At 34.2% G+C, this 21818-nt stretch overlaps 1 protein-coding gene across 1 annotated transcript; it reads left to right on the top strand.

Moving 5' to 3' along the window:
• The first annotated feature begins 5729 nt into the window (after positions 1–5729).
• Positions 5730–20790, top strand: LOC119189964 (carbonic anhydrase 2-like). Its single transcript, XM_037440811.1, has 6 exons — positions 5730–5888; positions 7279–7305; positions 9725–9874; positions 15603–15744; positions 19118–19314; positions 20720–20790. The coding sequence occupies exons 1-6, from the start codon at positions 5816–5818 to the stop codon at positions 20788–20790; spliced, it is 660 nt and encodes a 219-aa protein (XP_037296708.1). The 5' UTR covers positions 5730–5815.
• The last annotated feature ends 1028 nt before the right edge of the window (positions 20791–21818 follow it).

The raw sequence follows: 21818 nt of genomic DNA on the forward strand, positions 1-21818 counted from the left end.
GAAAACAATCACAGTCTACAGAAATTTTTTAAATTATTTTTATATTCCTTTCATGTTTCTTACATTTAAGTATATACAAAATGGGATTAAATAAAGTTTGGCAGTGATTTATTCGAGTTACATCATTTAATATCACGAATACAAACAAAAAAGCCTTTTCAAAAACCGATACTTGCCGATTCGAGGGGATGAAAGATTTCTGAACGCATTAACACATCGTAATATAAAAATATTAAGCATAGACAACCTATCGTACGGCATACACAATACCTATTTTTCAATTACACATCGTGGCGCGTGTATGAAACGCGTTTGTGTTTAGAAGCTTGTTTTGACAACGCGTTTACGGTGTGTTATCGCGAGTAGCATAGGGAATCAACCTACTGATCCGACAGACGTTGTCCCGTCTTAACTATGAATTTGCAGCGCGCTTTCTGTCAATCGCTGACAGATATTTCAAACAATTGACAGTGATATAAAATTAATATTTTCGTTAAGTTTTCTTAAATTTTCTAATTTTCCGCGCAGTTTTGTGAATTGTTTCTTTCATAGAACCTTCTCCTGACAATAACAAATAAAACAAAATAAAATAGTAAAATTGGTCCAGCCGTTCACGCGTGATGGCGCGACCAAGGGAAGTAGGGATTCATTTTTATATATGTAGATAAAGATATTTCATTATAATATAAAATCAATCTATTTTATATCTTTTCAATGTTCCCAAAAGATCTCTAACTACAAAGAAAATATTAGTCTTGTTCACAATTAAAACTTAGTTAATCAAGTGTTAATACATTTAACATACTATCAAAATAAATAAAATGTTCCAAGTGAAATTTGGCATCCGAATAGAAACATATCCCCGATTAACATATTATAGGTAACTTTTATGTCGGAAAACTTTACAAGACAACTATATCCATGAAGAAATTTCCATAGGGCTAGAGCCTCGAGCAAATATAGTAACTTTTATCTAAAGAAAGTTTTCATTGGCACTTTATCCGAAAAGATCACGCAGGTACCGCCAAAAAACTTATTTAAAAATGTTAGTAATAAAACATAATAATTGAAATAAAAATATTCTACAAGTTTTATCGTGGTTTTAAATTACAATTTTCTCCCGACGTTTTGAAGACTTTGCAGCCTTTATAATCACGGGGAGACTGAAGTGTAGTTGTCCGAAAGTCAAAGTTACAATATAGGTATTGTAACTTTGACTTTTAATAAAACTAAAGTTTTAACTGTTTTAGATATTTACTATTATTAAGAAATCATTACAAAATAATAAGTTTGCGAAAACATAAGTTGAAAGGTGCAAACTCTAATCTTTCTTTGTCTAGACGAGGTTCAATCGATTTTTATAAATAATAACTGCATGGAATACGTTTGTCATGACGGCAAATAGTGTGGGCTGTTTCAATGCGACACATGGATATAGGTAAGTGTACATATAAAACATTTTATAATAATTATATAATCATACCAGCCTTGTATTATGTACTATACCAATGCTGAACACATTTACCTCTGCTAGTGATTGTTATAAGGGTTTATAGTGTAGAATTTTTAGATTTCCTCAAGATGTTTGTCTTTACCTTTAAAGCGAAGGATAATTGATAAACAATACACAAGGTGTTAAAACCCACCATAGTGGCGCACGCAAGTGTGTCGTGTTCCGGGATCAGCCTGTGTACATCCAGTTCCAACAGGCCGGCATAATTGTATCGATTGCTGAGGGGTGATCATCCCTTGTCAGTCGACAGCCAATTAGACCCCACGCTACTTACTATCAGATGCGGTGGGGACTTTATCATGGTCGTATAAAAACTCCCTGTAATATTTATTGTTTGTCATATTTTCTCTCAATGTGATGTGCTTAGCTAAAAAAAGGAAGTGAGATTAAGAAAGATTGCGTTATTTGGGCTTCTGGATACGAAACTTATTATGAGAAACAAAACAGCGACACTCATCTAAGTGTGTTAACTCTATGTCGATCTCCGCTAATAAAACGATAATTCATTACATTAGTCGTTATTATAACACCAGCATCAGAGATCAATAAAACACTGATTAATGCAAAGGGGCTGAATAAAACTGTTTATCTGTAAAATCATATTATTATAATTCGTAATCTGAACATAGGGTACTTGACAATGAGGATTTCCCGCAGTTTAATCACGAAACTCTAGTAGTAACTATCCAAATCTGACTAAAAGGACAAAACACATTAGTTGCCATAAAGATAAAAAATACTTCAAAATAAGAATTTCGTGGAAATTGCTTTACGATTTTCGATAAACCGTGATTCTATCGAGTAGCTAAAATCAATACATATCGACAAGTGACGCAACACTGATATCGTTTAGAGTTTATTTTTCCGTTCTAAATTTAAATCTCAGTTCGAGCGTGAGTTTTTTAAAACGATTTCGAGGGACAGGTTTCGCTGGAAGGGATGATCATATTAAGTTCGGAAGCCGCTCGTGAAATCTAAAACAAAACCGCTGTGTGAAATGCTTGAAAACGTTTATTGCAATAATCCCACATTAAGGTTGGATAGTCAGAAGATTTAAATTAAATTTTACAGTTACTTGACGGATTCAAAAGATTATTACTACATTTTTATCCAATGCCCAAAGATACTGCAATAACTGAACTGACTTCCGATATAATTAAGGAATCAACTGATGGGGATAATAAAAATGTTAGATGTTGGCTCTCGATATAAATTGATACATTGGTTAGCAATCTAGCAACCCCACCCGCACTTACTGGCTAAAATTAAAGTATGTCATCATATCAAGTTTGGTCATTAGGAATAAAATTAATGCATCAGCGATCAATAAAAAACAAGGTAATCTCGGCTATCAAATTGTATAACATGTGGAAATAGAAATAAAAGTCTAGGTTACACAAAGGGGCCTGATAAAAGGTACTTCATTGATCAATTAATCAAATTTCGTGCAAAATTCGTGCCAAACGAATATCAACCCGATACACATTTGTATAAGGTATTTATTACATGTATAGAAACAGTATCTTATCACATAACCAGTAATCCATTGATAGCAATTGACATACACCATCTGTTTAAAAAAATGATCTACGTCCGAAGTTAATACCTACTCGTTCGATAAGAATGATCTATACCTGATGTGACATAAGAAGATGTATGCTGAATGCTGATTGATCTTTGTATAGGGATTAAGGAAAGAGTTGCGATAAATCCCACTCCCAATAGGAAACCCAACAGTAAATCATTTAACAACAGTTTTCTGCGGTTTAGCCTAAATATTTGTTGTAAAGCATAAACTATTGCCAAAGGTTACTGACTTTAGGAAAATAAATCTTAATTAAGGACAGGGAAGCCCTTCAAAATTGTTTTACTTCAATTTTCTATAAAACAATAGTCTCACCTCAATCAAACCAGTCCTTTCATGTTGTAAAATAATCTTTTGAGCGTCGTCTATATAAAAATCAACAGTAATTTATGTTAACTATGTTTAGAAATTTTATAACGTGCTGCATGCCATGACATTTCGTTCGTCATTTATTTTACTATTCATTTTAATTGCTTGGTTGTAATTACATGATCATGACGCTCCATACGTCCGCTTTCATGGGATTTCACTCTATTTTCACGAGGTCAAAATATTTTACTAAAACTCTAGCCCCCTTCCGACGCAAAAACCGACAAAAAACTATTTCGGATGCCCACATTTATACTCAAATTAACACTGTCAGGCGACAGAAACTACGATAACCATTTCCGAAATAACCGCCAAAACTCACTAGTCACTAACTGATCAATAAAAAATTGTACACTATGAATAATGAAACTGGTCTACATATACATGAGTAAAACCGTGTTGCTATCGACTAAAATTGTACACATTTAACCTATATCGAAATTGAATTGCAATTTGCTACTATGCGTTATCGATAATAAATAATATTAATACAATAATAAAATTAAAGTCTTTCCAATCTTAGATAAACGATATCAATGTATAGTGACACGGTGATCTAAAATGCATTTGCGAATTATCGACAACAAGATTTTTTGACGTCATTATGAATATATATTCATATTAAGACATCGCGCGGATCCTATCTATTGGCGAGAAATACTACGTCGCTAACTGAAACTCGCTTCAACAACTTTAACTACCTTGGTGATAAAGGATGTTAAGTTAATATTAGAAAAAAGTAAAAATTTTATGCACGCCATTAATCTCTTCTGGCTCACTAGATTTTGCCGCGTTTGAATGACTCTGACATTCTGGAGAAATCTTTAATAAGATTTCGATTTCGTTGGATGTCATTTTATACAGAACTAAAATTATAAAATAAATTACGCGAGAACAAATGAAGATGATTTACATTCCAACAAATTTAGGTATAGCCTTTGCCGTACTTTTCGATATCATTTAATTTAAAATCATTACTGAAAAAACTCATCTAATTTGCCTAATTCAGGAATTGACCCGTATTCTTTCCAATAAACCTTGACATTTGGATCAAAATCGGACTACTGTACATCATGAAGTTTACTCAGCACACCATTTTGAAGAGACGCTTATCGCTACGCAAAGAAATGATCATAAACTCTTGGATCTGATTTATACAAACAATTGTATTAAATATAATGGTACTTGATAAATTTTGATAGCCCTATGAATTATCCGTAACCTTGCTAGTCTGGTATGAAATTCAAAAGTGGTGATAAGCCGAATATCTATATAATAATTTATTAGGGAATTATATCGACCGGTTGTACCCGTAATTCACACCTTCTTTACATTGATAAAATAATATTATTTAATGGTAATACCAGCCCTATATTATATACTGCCCCACACCTGGGTACGGGCCTCCTCTACTACTGAGACAGATTATTATTATTATTATTATTGTGGATTGGCAGACTTCACATTACTTCGAAATTCTTATAGAAAACTTCTCAAGTATGCAAGTTTGTTCACGATGTTTTCCTTCACCGTTAAAGCAAGCGATTATTCACAAAGAATGCATTCATAACTTCGAGAAAGTCATCGGTTTTCGCACCTACCTTGATTTTGAACCTGCGGAAAATCGTCTCGATAGGCGGTTTTATTCCCAACTGGGCTACCTCCAGTATAGTTAAAAAAAACTTGTAATAAAAAGTGTTCTTATACATACGTAAGTAATAAATTTCGCTGCAATTTTCATACTTATTAATGACAGTGCCGTAACATGGATGCTTCCGAGCATTGCGAAATGTGAAACTATAACCATATGAATTCTGAGGGTATGTGAACTAACAAACCGGCTTGCGCCAATGTAGCAAGTTAAGATCCAAGAGTTATCAGAGCAACATTGAGCATAGCATAGTTGCGGTCTAGAGACGAGGAGAATTGGAAAATGGGAATATATAACAAAGACAGTTGAAGAAAACAAAATGGACTGGTATCCATCAGAAAATGAAGAATACACATCAAAAGAATCAATTAATCTATACGACACTCTAAGGGTCGATAATCACAAGATGACAAGTTTCCAAGCTCAGGAGTTAGTTAGTGACCTTCCAGTCATTCTTCCACAAGGTACTCTATCATTTCCACCATAAACAGAGCAGACACTTCCGCCCTTATTGCGTACATTTCTCTAACCCTATCGGCCACGGACACCGGTATGCTATTTATGTAACAGTTTTGTCAAAAACATGATAAAGTATTTCGCTGGTATCTAATCTATTCGAACGCGGAACACCAAGTCTGTTGTTTTCAGGGCATAATTTGAAAACTTGACGTGTCATTCGTACGTATAAAGAATAAATATGGAAAATAGAATTGTGAAAATCGATCCGAGGCGTATGACAGTGATCCCGAAAGAGACTTCAGCTTCTGATGGTAAGATTTGCTTTTTTTTACTAATTATAAATATATTATATGTAGATTTATTAGTATAATTATTATAGTTTTGGATATGTGATTATATTTTCGCTTAATTCTTTTTTACGTAAATTAATTGTGGTATTTGATTAAAATAAATTACAAAATTTAATACTTTTTAAACGCGCGTAGGCTTAGAAAACTATTTAATCATCTTTATTTATTAATTTATTTTAAAACAAAACTTAATTAATTACAAATGCTCAATGACGGTTTTTGACATGATACATTTTTATTATGATGTTTGAAATGAAATAAGCTAATAAAAATAAGCTATATTTAATGGAAACGTATCTCGAATTGCTTTTAAATTTTTGAGCGAAAATTAAAGATATGAGAATAATGAGGACTAATTACATTTGTTGTTTGTTTTTTCTTTATTGCGAATTTTGAAAACCGACTATTCCCCTGACTTCGTTTGAAAAGCTATTATATAATTGGCGAAATCTGATAACGACGTACTCTGATACATTTTGGAATGAACTTGTTAATAAGTAACTAAATACCACACCCGAAAGTAATTTTATCATTCAAATAAAATACAATCTTTTTCTGTGGCTGTGGAGATCTGATTCCACCACACCGAAAATGAATATTTGCGTACCCCAAAACATATTTGTCACTTTATGTAGATTTCAACCGGCCATGTCTCATGTCAAAGCTGGATATCACTAACAACACCACGAAGAGTTCGCAAGCTACTGGCATACAAAAGACTCAGTCCTTTATCGCGTTTGATGTTCTTGTAAAGGCCGACATCTTCTAGTTAAGCGATTAGTCATACCCACCTCTCACAACCTCGCGCGTTGATGAAAGAATTTTTGATAATTTACGGCTGTTTTCAATGAACAATCCCAAACTAAAACTTCGATTCGTTACCCTGAATAAACTAATCATAACTCATTTGTAAGTACAAAAATCAGATTAATCCATTTTCGTGACAGATCGATAATTGGGATTGAGATCGTTTGTTGAAAACGACGGACTGTCACAATATTTTGTTAATTTAGTGAGAGGCAATGGAAGTTGGTAAAATAAACGGGTATGGTTTAAGTTATGGTAGTTTACCGCGGGCGGTAGCCAGAACGCCTTTTAAGTCATTAACGATAATAGAAAATAAAACAAAAACTATGGAAATATCATTTCTATATCCGATCAATAAATCTATCGCTTAGATATGTTATTTTTAGCTTAGTTAACGATTGTAGAAAGGTGTCTTGGCTACGCCCCGAGTACTGCTTCAGTAAGTCGCTTACTTAACACAGGATAATAGTCTAATAGTCTTTGCATAATGACCTTGGTTTCAATGCGTATTATGATAATCGTATTTTTTTTATTGCATCCGAAGGCAGTCGAGCAAACGGCCCACACGATGGTAAGTGGTCATTATCAACAAAAAATTCCTTCTTTCTTTCTTACTTAGTCTTCTCTTTTGTTCTTATTGTTGGTGTTCTCTTTACCAACTCATGCTGCTTGTTCCTTCTTCTTGTTATTTGAATGGTTATTCTTATTTGTCACTTTCTTGTATTTTTTGTCCGTGCTTGTAATTGTATCTTACTTCTTCTTTTTCGGCCAAAAATTCCTTTAATTGTATGTATGGTGTAATTTATCGTTTTAATGGAAAATATTGTTGTCTTGTAACAAACTTGTTGACCTTTAAATACAGATAAAAATTGATACACGACCTTTTCGATAATACGGAGAAATGATAAGTTTATCAGACGGAACAATTTGCGTCTGATACCTGTATACTTCATTATATTATCTTGTATTGTTTATATTCTAACACTGTCCCTGAACAGTTGCCACAATTATACCGGTCTTACTTACTGTGATTTAATAATAAAAATAGTTAATGAAATTCGAAACTTCAAATCTATTGTAAATTGTGTCCTTGTCAAGATATTTTTCATTGACTACAAAAGGCTTTCTTTTAGTTAAATAAAGAAAAAGATGTTATTTCAATAAAACTTATGCGAATACTAAATAAGTGATTGAAAATTATAAATTTGTTTCATTTTTGTGGTTGACTATACTGCTAAAAACTAACGAGCCAAATATATAAACGAAAGTGAAAAACCTCAGTTAATTATTTTAATTTCAAGTGTTAAATGGCTTTTTTAAGTTGAATACAAGTTTAGAACGCCATTAATGTAATTAAGAATCTGTTTTTCTTTCTCGTCGAAGTTAACCACGTTTTAGTAGCGATAAACTGAAAGTTGTAAAGTTAAAATTTATAATACCGTAGGTATGTACTATATAATTGAATGTATGTTAATTTGCCACATTCATTTAGGTCGTGAAACCGATGAGGTACGGAATTCGATTCTCGAATTAGGCATTCCAAATTTATTTACAAGACTAATTCTATATAGCTTTTAAGAATTTGTAAAGTATACGCAGTCTCCCTACTTCCATCATTGAGAGCTCTCGCCAGTGAAAAGAAACAAAAGCTGAATTCTTACTAACGTAATTTGGACCAGCCTAATAGGTTTTGGGATGATTTAAAGTGTGTGCGGTTTCTTAACGTCCATTATTGAGAACGCTGAGCAGTGAAACGAATTAACAAACGCTGATATCTTACTAACACAATTTGAAGTCTAGTAGGTTTTGGCATGACTTGATACAAATTACAAATTTATTTCGCCCTTTACTGGCAGAAGCCTTATCGGAACCATGATTATCCTAGATAGGTTATACGAGCCAACACAAAGCGTCTGCGTCAGTCGCTTCCGAATCGATGGTTGACATGTTCACAATATACATTAGCATAAATTCCGGAATACTAATGAGGATACAAGTAGTCTCGGCTTTAGGGTGGCAAATAAGACAACCGAGAAGGGCCTGGCACTGGTCATACTCTTACAAGGGAGACAAAGAAAAAACAGTACTATCTTTTGGCAATTGGGTCAATATAATGAATAATAATATCAGCCCTGTATTATATACTATCCCACTGCTGAGCATGGCCCTCCTCTACTATCGAGAGAGATTAATGACCTCACAAAGATCTCCCGCCCGGAACTTCCCATTGATTACGATCGAACCTTTACTTACTTGTAAATGATACCTATTGTTTTAATATTTATATTGGAAGTTATTTATAGTTACACATAATTACAATTGGAAGCATAGAAATGTGTACTGTAGAGATTCTGTGTTTGAATACCAAGTCGGACGAAATTATCTGAGTTTTCAAACAAAATTTGTTTTTGTATAAGGGCGATGTTACGTTATGTTTTATCGATTATATATCTTGAGAAACGAATCAAATCCTTTTTGTTTTAACACTTTTTTATTTGTCACAAAAAATTTATTCCTAAAATTAATTATAACCTAGCAAAATAGAAAACCAAAACGATAGACTGACAAAATCATTACTGTTATTTCTATATTCTTCTTCTGAGGATTAAAATGTCAACACGAGCCTTTTCACGTCAGAGAAATTGCAATTCTTCGAATATATTAAAAGACAACCAAATATAAAAGACAATCTGTCAACTGTGCTTCCAAATAAATTAGAATTATCTAAATTAGCCGTCTAACATTTTAACGTTTTGAGTAAATTTTATTTGACAATTATTGTATTAACAGGCCAATGTAAATATTACGCATTGTATTCCCATTTATTTTGGAACTTTATAAATTAAAGTCACATTTGTATTTGGTCGAGTTATAATAAATTTATAAATCGACCAATACAAATGTCACTGTAATGACGAGTAGGATATACTCAGAGGTTGTGAAACACGTCCTAAGTCTAAATTTCATAACAAGCAACTTATATTGTTCAGCGGAGCAAATATCTAGACTGCGAGCGTCGCAGTCTCCGATCGCGATCTCGCTGAGCCGATGCCCCACGTGGTCCTCACTCGACCCCCTCCGATTCAGAGGCTACTGGGACAGCGGCGAGAAGGCGATATTACTGAACAATGGATCTACTGGTAAGTTGTTTTATGCATTCAAATATGTACTCAGTTATAAGTATAATAAGGATTTTTTAGTATAAATGGGATGACTACAATCTTGCTATTGTCTGTCGTTGATTAAATCATATGACTGTAGATATCACTATCTCGATGGTGATTGGCTCGGTGGCGTAGTTATGTTACAGTACGACGGCAGTGTTGATGTCTCGAATTCTAACCCCGGGCGGGCAAAGTGATATTGGATTTTTATTTAGTATCAACACGAAGTCTGGAATTTGTGTGATGTGGCGATAGGCATGCTCCTTACACATTATAGGATGAAATACGCACGGCAAAATGTAGCCGCGCCATTTGCGCCTCTCTCTGCCTCTTCAGGGATATTTTCATGAATGTGTGTGTGACTATAGAGATAGAGTGTCCAAATACTTCGCCATTTTTATTGAACTGCAATATACTTAAATCGGTTGCAGTATTAGTTAATGCACCGAGACCACATAAATAACAAACTAACCTCTTTCTTCGCTCAATTATAATTTATATTATGAACTCTAATTATGTAAAATCTCACTCCTCCGTGCGCGCAATGTGCTTAGAAAGGGGTATAAAGTTGTTTCATCGCGTATTCATATATAGGAAATATATATTTTTAGGATCCGTTAATTCTCTCTTCTTATACCAAATTCACGGAAAAGATAAAATGTAAATAAATATTATCTTCATTTCAAATAAATCTCATGTTCAGATCTGTCACTTTCATCGAATATACAATAAAGATAATCGGAAACAGAATAGATATTTACTGAATAAGGTATAATTATAAATACTATGTGGTAGGTATATCTCTTTTAGATATTTACGATGGCCACAGAATATTCTTTGACCACCGGAATAATACCAAATACTAAACATAATTAAACATTGAATAAATAATTGTTTTCAACTGAACGACCGCCTTGGTGGTGTAGTTATATTGCGCATGCAGTACGACTATCGTGCTGACATCTCAGGTTCGAATCCCGGGTCGGGTAGTAATACTAGAGTTTTTCTGCCTAGTATCAGCCCGGAGTCTGGGGTTGTGGCCGGTAAATGGAAATAAGTTCTCTCCCAAATATATGGGACTTTAACATACCTGGCGAAATGTGGGTGTGTTACCTCTGCCTACCCTTATAAAGGGAAGAAGGTGTGATGATATATACGCCTGTTGAATACACTATACATTACATCATGTTTGAATACAAATTTGATCAAAACTCCGTTCACTACATACAAACTATTTGTAAATTAGGACACTTAAATTGAGTTCCTACTTAAATGCAAATTTGGCATGATTTTGAGAATAAATTGTGTTAATACTGATTACAAATTAGTCTTCCATACGATTGCAAATTGGTTACACGTGTTGCTTATAGTAATTAGTTATGTTTGGATTCAGAATTAGGTAATATATCTATTACTTTAAAATTAAACTACTTTTCGGATTCTATCGCGGTTTTTTATATTTTAGTTTTCTCCCGACGTTTCGAGAACTTTGCAGCCTTCGTGGTCACGGGGGACTTCATGGTCACGGTGGTCAGTAGTTTAATTTGAATGTCTAACATTCGCGTAAACATAAGAAAACATTATATCTATTAATTGCTTTTCAAAATAAAACGAAATTTCCTAAGGGTTTCTTCACCTTAAAAGTTATATTTTATAGAAGTCCCACGGTGCACTTTTTGGATTAAAAATGGCATAAGTAGGTATATTGTTGCGTAGGGCTTGGACTGTTCGTGTTTTTATATAAATCTATGCAGCAGTCTCACCGTTTACTTCTAACAAACGTCTTCACAATCTTACACAATATATTAGTGACTATAAAAATAAATTATTTAAATTTTTGCATGACAAATGTTATTACTGTTTGAACGATTATCTTGATGATGTTAATGTTTAGAATGTATTCTGTCTTCTCTAGAATGTTAAATTGTTGTATGCTATTATAGCGGGTCATAGCTGTTCTGTAATATAAATGTATAACACCTTAATCCTACCTGCGTACCACAATAAATAAAATAAATACAATATATTATAATATCAGCCCTGTAGTGTAGCGTAGTATGTAAATACTGTCTCACTGCTAGGCATAGGCCTTCTCTACTACCGAGAGGCATCATGCCTTAGCCCACCACGCAGGCCTAGTGCGGATTGGTAGACTTTACACACCATCATAATTCCTATAGAGAACTTCTCAGGTGTAGAGGTTTCTTCACGATGTTTTCCTCCACTGTTAAAGCGAGTGATAAATCATAAAGAATACACACATAATTTAAGATAAGTAAGAGATGTTATTTTATATGGTAGCAGTAAATTAGATGAGAAATGAAAAGCTGTATATGAGTATTTCCCAGAATAAATGTACGCAACGAAATAGTTTTTACGACATATTGTTACGGATTTTTCTGTCTCATCTGTCTTTTTTCATTTGTCTTAATCTATTCGTTCTGTCAAGTTATATACGAGTATAGAACGAATTTATTAACAAAAAAAAAGGTAGAAAAATTCGTAATAACATTTCTTAGAACTATTTCGTTACGTACATTTATTCCAAGAAATACTCATATTCAATTCCCGCGGAGAGGCAAATACTTATGATATAAAAAAAGCAATAGATTTCAGATATTTTGGAGTGGAATTCTCTCCTCACTGATACCTAAGATATACCTTAATGTCAACCAACAAAACACACCTTAATAATCAAGGATAATATTTGTTAAGGGACAACCTTAATTATTTCATATGAGACGTACGCTATCACAAAAATAATATTCTATACGGTTCCATTACTGTCGATAATATATTGTCTATTTGAATAGGTACGTTTATCTATATTAGTTTATCTAGACACACAAATCCATGTGTTAATGTTATCAATCAAGTTAATTCGAGTAAGCCATGCCTATAACAAAAATTTTTTTGGGGCCACGGGAATTTAAAGTAGTATCAGAAATATAACATACTAGCTTTTGCTCGAGGCTCCGCCCGCGTGACAAAGTTTTCCGGGATAAAATTTGCGCTATATATTTTCTTCGGATAGAAATAAGCCTATGTTTTTAATAAAATATTTTTGTAGTGTAGTGCAAATACACAAGACACAATTTGTACCCTGAACAGTTATTCTTTATATCAACATAAGAAATAAACAACTTTCATCAGCAATATCACAAGGGCTTAGCAAAATAAACGATAATCCCCCAAGATCGAAACAAAAACTGTAGCATTGTAAAAACGTGGTCGTGTTTCGAATGGACGTTTTTTTGGTGAAACAGGCGGAAATGTCCGGAACCGCAATTTATAGAGCCTATTTATGTATAAATGGGATAAACAGCGCAGGATTTACGAATGAACTTTTTGTCGATTCATGTCCTCACACACAAGCCGTGATATGGGCAGATCTAAATCCGACACGTATGAAAAATCGTAGAAATTTATTTAATCAATTTACCTATTTCTTTTAAATACACAACAAACAGGCAGGTGTCACCAATAGTCGTTTCCCATAAACATCATCAGAGGACTGTGTGCCTTTAATTATAGAGTGCAGAATAATACAATTTATAGGTAATATGTGTTACAAATATATGTTAATTAATTCGACTGTCAAATTTCAACCATTACTCAGTTTAGTCAGTTAATTACTATATTAATTAGTGGGAATTATGAGATTTCATGTCTTGTCTCAGTTTTTTTTTATCTGGATTTACGTTTGTTAGCCTAGCAAGGGCCGACTTATACAAACACACCGGACATCGAGTGAGCGCCTTAGGCGCTCGCGACCCTTGAAAATTAAGCAAAAATTCTGAGAGCAACCTACTAACGTGTTACGAACCTCGGCTCAGGACGGTCACTGGGAGAGAACTCAACAATTATGTATATCTCAATGACGAGTGCAGTAAAAGCCACCATGCTGAGGGCGACCCACTAACGAGTTACGAACCTCGGCTCAGGACGGTCACAGGGAGAGGATGAGACATCAGCGATTATGTTTGTTTCAGTGATGAGTAAAGTACTCCGTAAGATGTCGTAGTTCAAAGTTCTGTATGGTGTTGCTATTATAGTCGTATCTCTTACCATCAGGCGAACAGGCGTCATTTAAGGCACTAGTTTAGGTCACTGGTGGTAGGTCTTCCATATGTGAGAGTCCGCCTGGGAAGGTACCACCGCAATGTCTATATCTACAGCCAAGCAGCAACGTTTAGTTACTGTTATGTTCCGGTTTAAAGGGCATTGTAGCTAGTGTAACTGGACATAATAAGACTTAACATCTCATGTCTCACGATGGCGAGCGCAGTGGAATACGAATCTTTGTAATTCAAGGTGTTGGATGGTGTTTCTTCTGTTTTTGGGCGATCGTATCGCTTACCATCAGGCGAACGGCAAGTTTGTCTCGTCATTCCAAGCAATAAAAAACGCAATAACAATTACAAATTCCCTCGAGCTTATCTAAGTAGCGAACACAAGGCTAAATATTGAAAATCTCATAAATTATGATGCATACTGTATTAAGGGCACATTTCACGTTCAATATCACTTTATCAGTAAATCACTGAAGCGGTCAGCAGTTATCAACATAAGCCGATAAGATAGTAGGCAACTTGTTAAATAATAAAAAAAATCAAATACCGTAATATTCTGGTTTTGTATATTTGTAGAATTCATGGACAATATGAAATTGTTGAATACGTCAAGAATTAAATATAGTTATTAATAGTTTTATATCAATACTACATTTACTGTAAGTTTTCCCAAAACACCTACTGAAAATTCTAAGTATGTTTTAGTTTTTGTTTTTTATATTGTATCTGTAGTTAAAAAAATTGTTCATCATTATTAATGTTATGTGTACCGTTTTGAGGCCCCATAAAAATATGCTACTCGCTGAGTGCTGTGGCGAATGTTATGTACGCCGTACTTGTTGTACATATCAGTGACTATAATTATTGTTTAAAACTAGTGTAACTGTGTGTAACTGTTATTATAAATAAATCAATAAATAAGTATAATCAGGGACCCCATTTTGTCTATCATGAAAAACCATCTTTTCGAAAGGCAGCTTTGATAACCATATAAGTAAAATAGTCAAAAACTCATCTATTTACCTGGTTATAAAAAGTGTCTTAATAGAATGCCAATAACTCCAAAGAGACGGACATATTACCGTAGACAGGGATACACAGTAGATAGGACCTCCAGACTATGTAGCATAATATTATTAAAACTAACACAAGACATATTAAATTAGTCAAAAGCAACCTACTTAATAGGTCGAATCTGGTCGGCGATTCCGGACACGTGAGTAAAACCGGGTTGCTTTCGACTATACCATAACAATATAATATGTAGTTCATGCCTGTATCTCTGATGAATTAGACTCATAAGCTCTTAATGACGCCAGCCACAATTAGCCCACTTATTTTCATCCAGTAGTACGACGATGCAGTTATTTGTTTCAAATCAAGTGTACACTATACATTAAACTTAAGCGAGCAAATTTTTTTCCCCAATGTTTACTGTATTTACTATCAATAAGGTACAAATTATATACCCACACATAATAAGGTTTGAAGCAAGGTCAGCATAATCGTGCCGATCATCGAAGCATAGATAATCTCTCTGCTCGATATATTTCTTAGCTTCACTTCGGGTGCAGTGAAGTGTATACGCCATGTTATAAAAAAATGATTTTGACAATACTTCATCATTTCAGCGTACTTTACTTTCACGGATCAGTCCGTACGGCCAATCCTGAGCGGCGGCCCGCTACTTGGCGAGTATATCTTTGAGCAGATGCACTTCCACTGGTCGGTGGACGACTTCACTGGTTGTGAACACGTGCTGGATGGACACGGGTGAGTTGATCTATTTAATTTACTCAGTTTCACAATATTTTACAAAGTTTATACGCAAAACTATCAATGTCCGGATCAGTATTTAGAACAGAGATTCCAAAACTTTTTTTGCTCATAGACCACTTTCAAAATATTGCTGGTTGCAGTGAACTGCTTTTTTTTGGTGTCGCAGAGAAAATGAGTTACCACTAAAGCCCAGCCATCGCAGGGGTCACCGTGCCTTACGACCCCTATCAATATTATTTGCTTACATTGATACGTGAAGTCAATCAAAAAATTATTAAATAATAAATCATTTAATACTTTACTATCAAACAAGATACATTTTCGTGAACCCCCGCCGACAAATTGTGAACTCCCATTTTTTGGTCACGCTAACGTAGACACCCGTCAAATCTCCCGTGGAACCCTAGGAGTAAACCTGAACCACTTTGGGAATCAATAATCTAAAAAATCGTTGAGTGCAATAAGGACGAGCGGTATAGTCGAATTATCTCGCGCTACTGTACGACACAATTCATAACAAACAACTTGTGGCTTCGATTACGAGTATAATTTGGCGCAAATAGTCGACATAACTGCTCTCTCTAGCCTAAACATCTAATTTTGGGCGGAGATTTCGCGACCGATTTTCATTTGTGAATAAATTTGTCGAACCTCGAGTGTAGCCTAGGAACTCCACTAGAATTATAGTAGGGTATAAAGGTAGACTTCGTAGCTTGTAAAGGTATCTAAGAAAGGCCTTTTAGATTTTCTCTTATTTATAAATGATAATTAACCTACATAATAATGTTTGCTGGTGGTAGAATATATTTTATATCCGCCTAGATAGTGACCACCGTACACAAGTCAAGTTATGAGTAGTGTCGCGTTCTGGGATCAGCCTATGTGAGATATCCGGTTCCAACGAGCCGGCATAATTGTGTCGAGTATCGAGGGGTAATCTCTCGTCAGTCGACATTCTATTGGATCCCACTCCACTTACCATCAGGTGTAGTGGGGTCACTATTACGTGAACGTAAAAAAATCGTGTTTGTCAACATAGCCTTGCAAAAATTTATTTATTTTCATTATTCAGTGTGCTTAGAATGTGGTATAAGAAACACGACACAACTCCGTGTCGTTTATTGCGATTAGTTGAGAAACTAACACGTGACGTGACGCATTGGCTTCTCGTTCAATCACAAACATTAAAATTAAACGACATCGACTTCCTGGTCCCGTTTGTTTTAAGTTCATGAAATCAAAAAGTAAGACATGGAAATAAAACTATTTTCCTGATTTTATAGCGGTTTCATTATCAAAATGTAAGCCTAGTAATAATTATTAGCAGTCTCGTACGCGTCGTAAATATTTTGGTGGTGATATCTTATATACTCTTGATTTATATAAGATATCACCACCAAAATATTTACGTAAATCCCCACACTTAAAAAGTTACATGCATATCTGTTGTTATCAATGTACCTAGTAATATCACATTACAATACATCGGGTTACTAAGGCGCAATATAGCAATCTTACTTTCTTATTGTCTGGAGAGAAATCTGCGTCTTATCAAGCCTTCGTTTAATAAAATATACAAATCCCTCGGCTTACGGAAAGCTACGATCTATTTGTTTCATAGAGACCTAAAATACTGTTAGGAAAAATCACCTTCTGTTGTTTACTAAAATGTGTTAACTTTGCCATGTATAATAATACTGTCCCACTGTTGGGCTCGGGCCTCCTCTTCTACTGAGCCCTCTCAGTAGAAGAGGAGGCCTTAGTCCACCACGCTGGCCTAGTGCGGATTGGTTGACTTCACACACCCTCAAAGTTCCTATAGAGAACTTCTCAGGTATGCAGTTTTCCTCACGATGTTTTCCTTCACCGTTAAAGCAAGCGATAGTTCACAAAGAATACACACTTTTACGTACTTTGCCATGTACTAGAAGTTATTTTGATTTAATAAAGTAATTTGTAGTAACAAAAATTAAGCTGGATTATAGGTAACAGCAAGTTAAAATTGGAATATTGTAACCAATTCAAAGTTTAATGAATGAACTGTCAAAATTAATCAACGAATGTTGGACTGTGTTGATGGATAGATAGGCCAACTTTGCCCACTAAGGGCAAATTTGCGGTGCGATAATAAAACATCGCGCGGCAGATATTTTTAATTTGGATTTACTTTTGCGTCGATAGCGAGATATACAACAAACACCTTGAAATCGCGGCAGTTCATTATCTTATTTATTTCTTTTACATATTTTTTCTTCTTCTCTTATATTGAATATACGGTTTATCTTATAATTAGTACTACATTATTCTAACAGATAGGCCTGAGTGAATCCATTATTCCAATATTAAAAATCCAAAACTCGGTTTATGCATGTGCCAAATTTCATCGACATCCGTTCAGCAGTTTTAGCGTTTACTTCTAACAAACATCCAACTATTAAAATCTCCAAACATCGTCACAAACTTTCGTGTTTATAATATAAGTAAGAAGTAAATAGGATTTGTTGATTTATAGTCAAAAGCTGATTGTCTATACATTTTGCGCCGATTTGTTAATGGATTCTTCAAACAGGTTATTTGAGAATATACAAAATACTCAGAAGTAACCCATTTCCAGCTACGAAATACTGTCTACCCATATTTTGTAATGGCAAAGTTAATTCTTTAGAAATTCGAAGTTCAGACACACAATGGATTGTTCAATATTCAGAAGATTCTTAGATAGTGAAAACCAACTGTATAGAGTTATTATAAGGAAAGGGTACTATTAATTTAATTAAATGTTGTTCAAAGAACAAATGAGGAAATATTTTATCAATAAATATAATATTTTATCTCAGTTGTTTTAACCGATATAATTTGCTATGTTTTGTAAACTAAATAAATATAAATACATGAGAATCTACACGGTTATCTTATAGCACACATTTTATAATTATAAATATATTTACCTAATAGCCTACATAATAAATATTAACTCGAAGTTCGAACATCATCATTAAAATTTCTTAGTATTCCTTATAAAAATATTTTTTTTACTTCACAAGTTATATTCTCTTTTTTTTTATACGCGCGCGGCAAAGTGCATTGCACCTGATAGTAAGTGGAGTGGAGTCCAATAGAATGTCGACTGATGAGCGATGATTACCGCTCGGCAGTCGTCACAATTATGCCGGCCTGTTGGAACCCGATGTACACAGGCTAATTCCGGAACGCGACACACTCACGTGGCTCATTATGACGGGTTTTAACACCTTAACGGCGGTCGCTATCCGGGCGAATATAAAATATATCTTACCAGCAGAGTCTCTTGTGAAAGATTGACTATTTCTTCGGCCATAAGTATATTAAACCCTTGTTTTCTTTTCAGATATGCAGCGGAATGCCATTTCGTCCACTATAACAGCAAGTACGGTTCTCTAGAAGCGGCCGTGGGCCACCCGGACGGTCTCGCAGTAGTAGGATTCTTATTGGAGACGGTAGACGCTCCTAACCCCAGATTTGACAGGCTGGTTGAAGGTTTGGAAGCTATTAAGAAGAACGAGTCAGTCAAGAATGTCACGTCAGGTTAGTGATCAAATCGCACGCTAGGGTGACCTAACTCAAAAAGGACGAATTGTGGGAAACAAATAAAGAAGATTTGAAAAACAATATAGAAGGCAATGAATTGGGCGGGCAATGAAAGTGAGAATCCCTGTTTCTATTCTATAATTTTGTCTTTTCTCGTCATAGGGTTTAAATATATACACCAAGTAATATAAAACTTTTGAGTAAGTTCACTTAAGTTCTAATGTGCGATTAAAGTTGAATATAAAATGTATTTCTTTACATACACATACTGAAGTAAACTCACGCCTTAAATCCGGAAAGGACTTAGCAGAGGAGCTACTGTTATACCCACTATTTAATCAATATTACAAATTTATAAAATATTGCTCGCAGATTCACCTGCGTGAAAGGCCTTTCCTATTACTAAAATGCCGACATGTACGATCTCAGAGCCACCTATTTAAAAACCCTATTAAAAAAGAACATTGTATCCCATAGGAATAAATGACGAGGATAAAAGTCTATGTATTAATCCAGGACGTAGTCTACCCGTGTACCAAATTTCATCCAAATCCGTTCAGAGGTTTCTATCTTTACTTCTAACAAACATTTTCACAAACTTACGCAGGTATTTATTTTGTAATTTTAATATGTTAAGTTAAAAATAAGATAAGAGTTATACCTGCTTGTTTCGTAAATTGAATTTCTGTAGATTTATGCTAATGAAATTAATCTTTATTTAAAATAATTTTATACAGTAATTTACATATTAATATGAAAGTTCACACATGTTTTAAAAATTGTAAACTTAATCAAATTCATCTCTCGTCTTTATTAAAATAATGAATACAAAAATAGAATAAACAAGGTATTTACAATGCATAAAAAACACGAACTAAACCATGTCGTTGGAATAATCCGTCATTCATTTTGCAGAGGTTACATTAATTTTAGTATTTGCATGTTATAAAGAATGCGTTATTGAATTTTAAAATTGCCGACTTTGGTAATGATTAGAATGTATAATATCATACATTCTTATTGTATTTGTATAATTTATTACTGAAAATAAGTTTAATTTACAAATATATTTTTATGTAATTTATGATGAGATGAGTATATTCTAGATCTGTTCTTAGCTCCTCATCAATAAAAAATATCGACTTCACATAAAACCATTACAATATTAATACAAAGTACACAGCATTGACTGACCAGTTGGAAGTGATGCATGTAATGACTTTCTGCCGTGATATTTGGAAATCTGTACACATAGCCTATGTCCAGCAGTTATCCTAGACTTAGGAAGATACCATTACACTCCATTAAAAAATCTAATTGTATTTTATTTTTATTTTTTTCATAGTAGCTCGGCAAAACGACTTCACTGAATCCTATAAAAAGTGATATTTCCTATTTCCAGAAGCGTTATCCTGGATGGACTCCGACGACCTTTCCGAGGGTAGCTACGTCACCTACAAGGAAGCTCTCTGACGACGCCGCCCTACACAGAATGCGTTACGTGGATCATTTATGAAAGACCTGTACAAGTCGGAGCTGAACAGGTGAGCACTTATTTCTTGATTCATTTCGTCCATTTCAAAATGATTTATAATTATCAATCAGAAGAATTATTAAAGACAAATCAAAAAGTAAAGAAACTAAGGATTCTAAATATATCTTCGTGGCTATTTTTTTTGCGCTCCACTATTCTGAATTGGGCCAGCATTTATGTAGTAAGTCAAACCTTCTCTAAACATTGCAATCGTTATCTTTGCCCGACAGGCTAGAAAAGAAAACAAAGGAGATTCGATCCGAAACAGAGAGCTATATTTTTGTAACACTCGTATTTTTTCTATCCATTTACAACTACTTACCTAATGTTAAACAGAGAAAATATTAGAGCCAGCGTAATGAAGATGAAAGCGTAGAGAATTTTTTACTTTCAAACTGTATCGACATTGCCTTCATTGGAATAATTTTCAAAATCCATTAACACAACAATAAATTGCGTTGCATTTTGTGTTAATTGATTTTGAATATTATTTCAATGAAGACAAAGTTGATACAAGTTAGACAGTACAAAATTCTGCGCTGCGGCCCATCATATATGCGCCGGGTCTAACATGGAATTTGTTACCATGCACGTAAAACGGGACGAAAAAGGGCAAACTGTCAGCGCTTATAAACAGATATTTCCATTTGAGATTATTTACCGAAACCTTTTTGAATTACGATAAATGGCCAATGCCCTTCTTTACCCAGTATTTCCTGAGAATCTTCCTACTAAAGTAACGAACAAATACAAGGGCCAATAGCCAATTTCTAAGAATTAGTTCAAGCCAATAACATAAAAGCCCTCTTTACAGTTTATTGTTCTCAAACTATTTAATGATTATACCCTGTCTTTGAAGTAAAGTTCTATATCAAATAACGGAATCAGGGCGATGGAAAACATTTATTAATCCTGATCAAAATATAATTTATTTGTCACCGAAAATTGTCTTTGATAGGTTTAGTAA

This window comes from Manduca sexta, chromosome 20, assembly GCF_014839805.1.
Source record: "Manduca sexta isolate Smith_Timp_Sample1 chromosome 20, JHU_Msex_v1.0, whole genome shotgun sequence".
NCBI lineage: Eukaryota > Metazoa > Arthropoda > Insecta > Lepidoptera > Sphingidae > Manduca > Manduca sexta.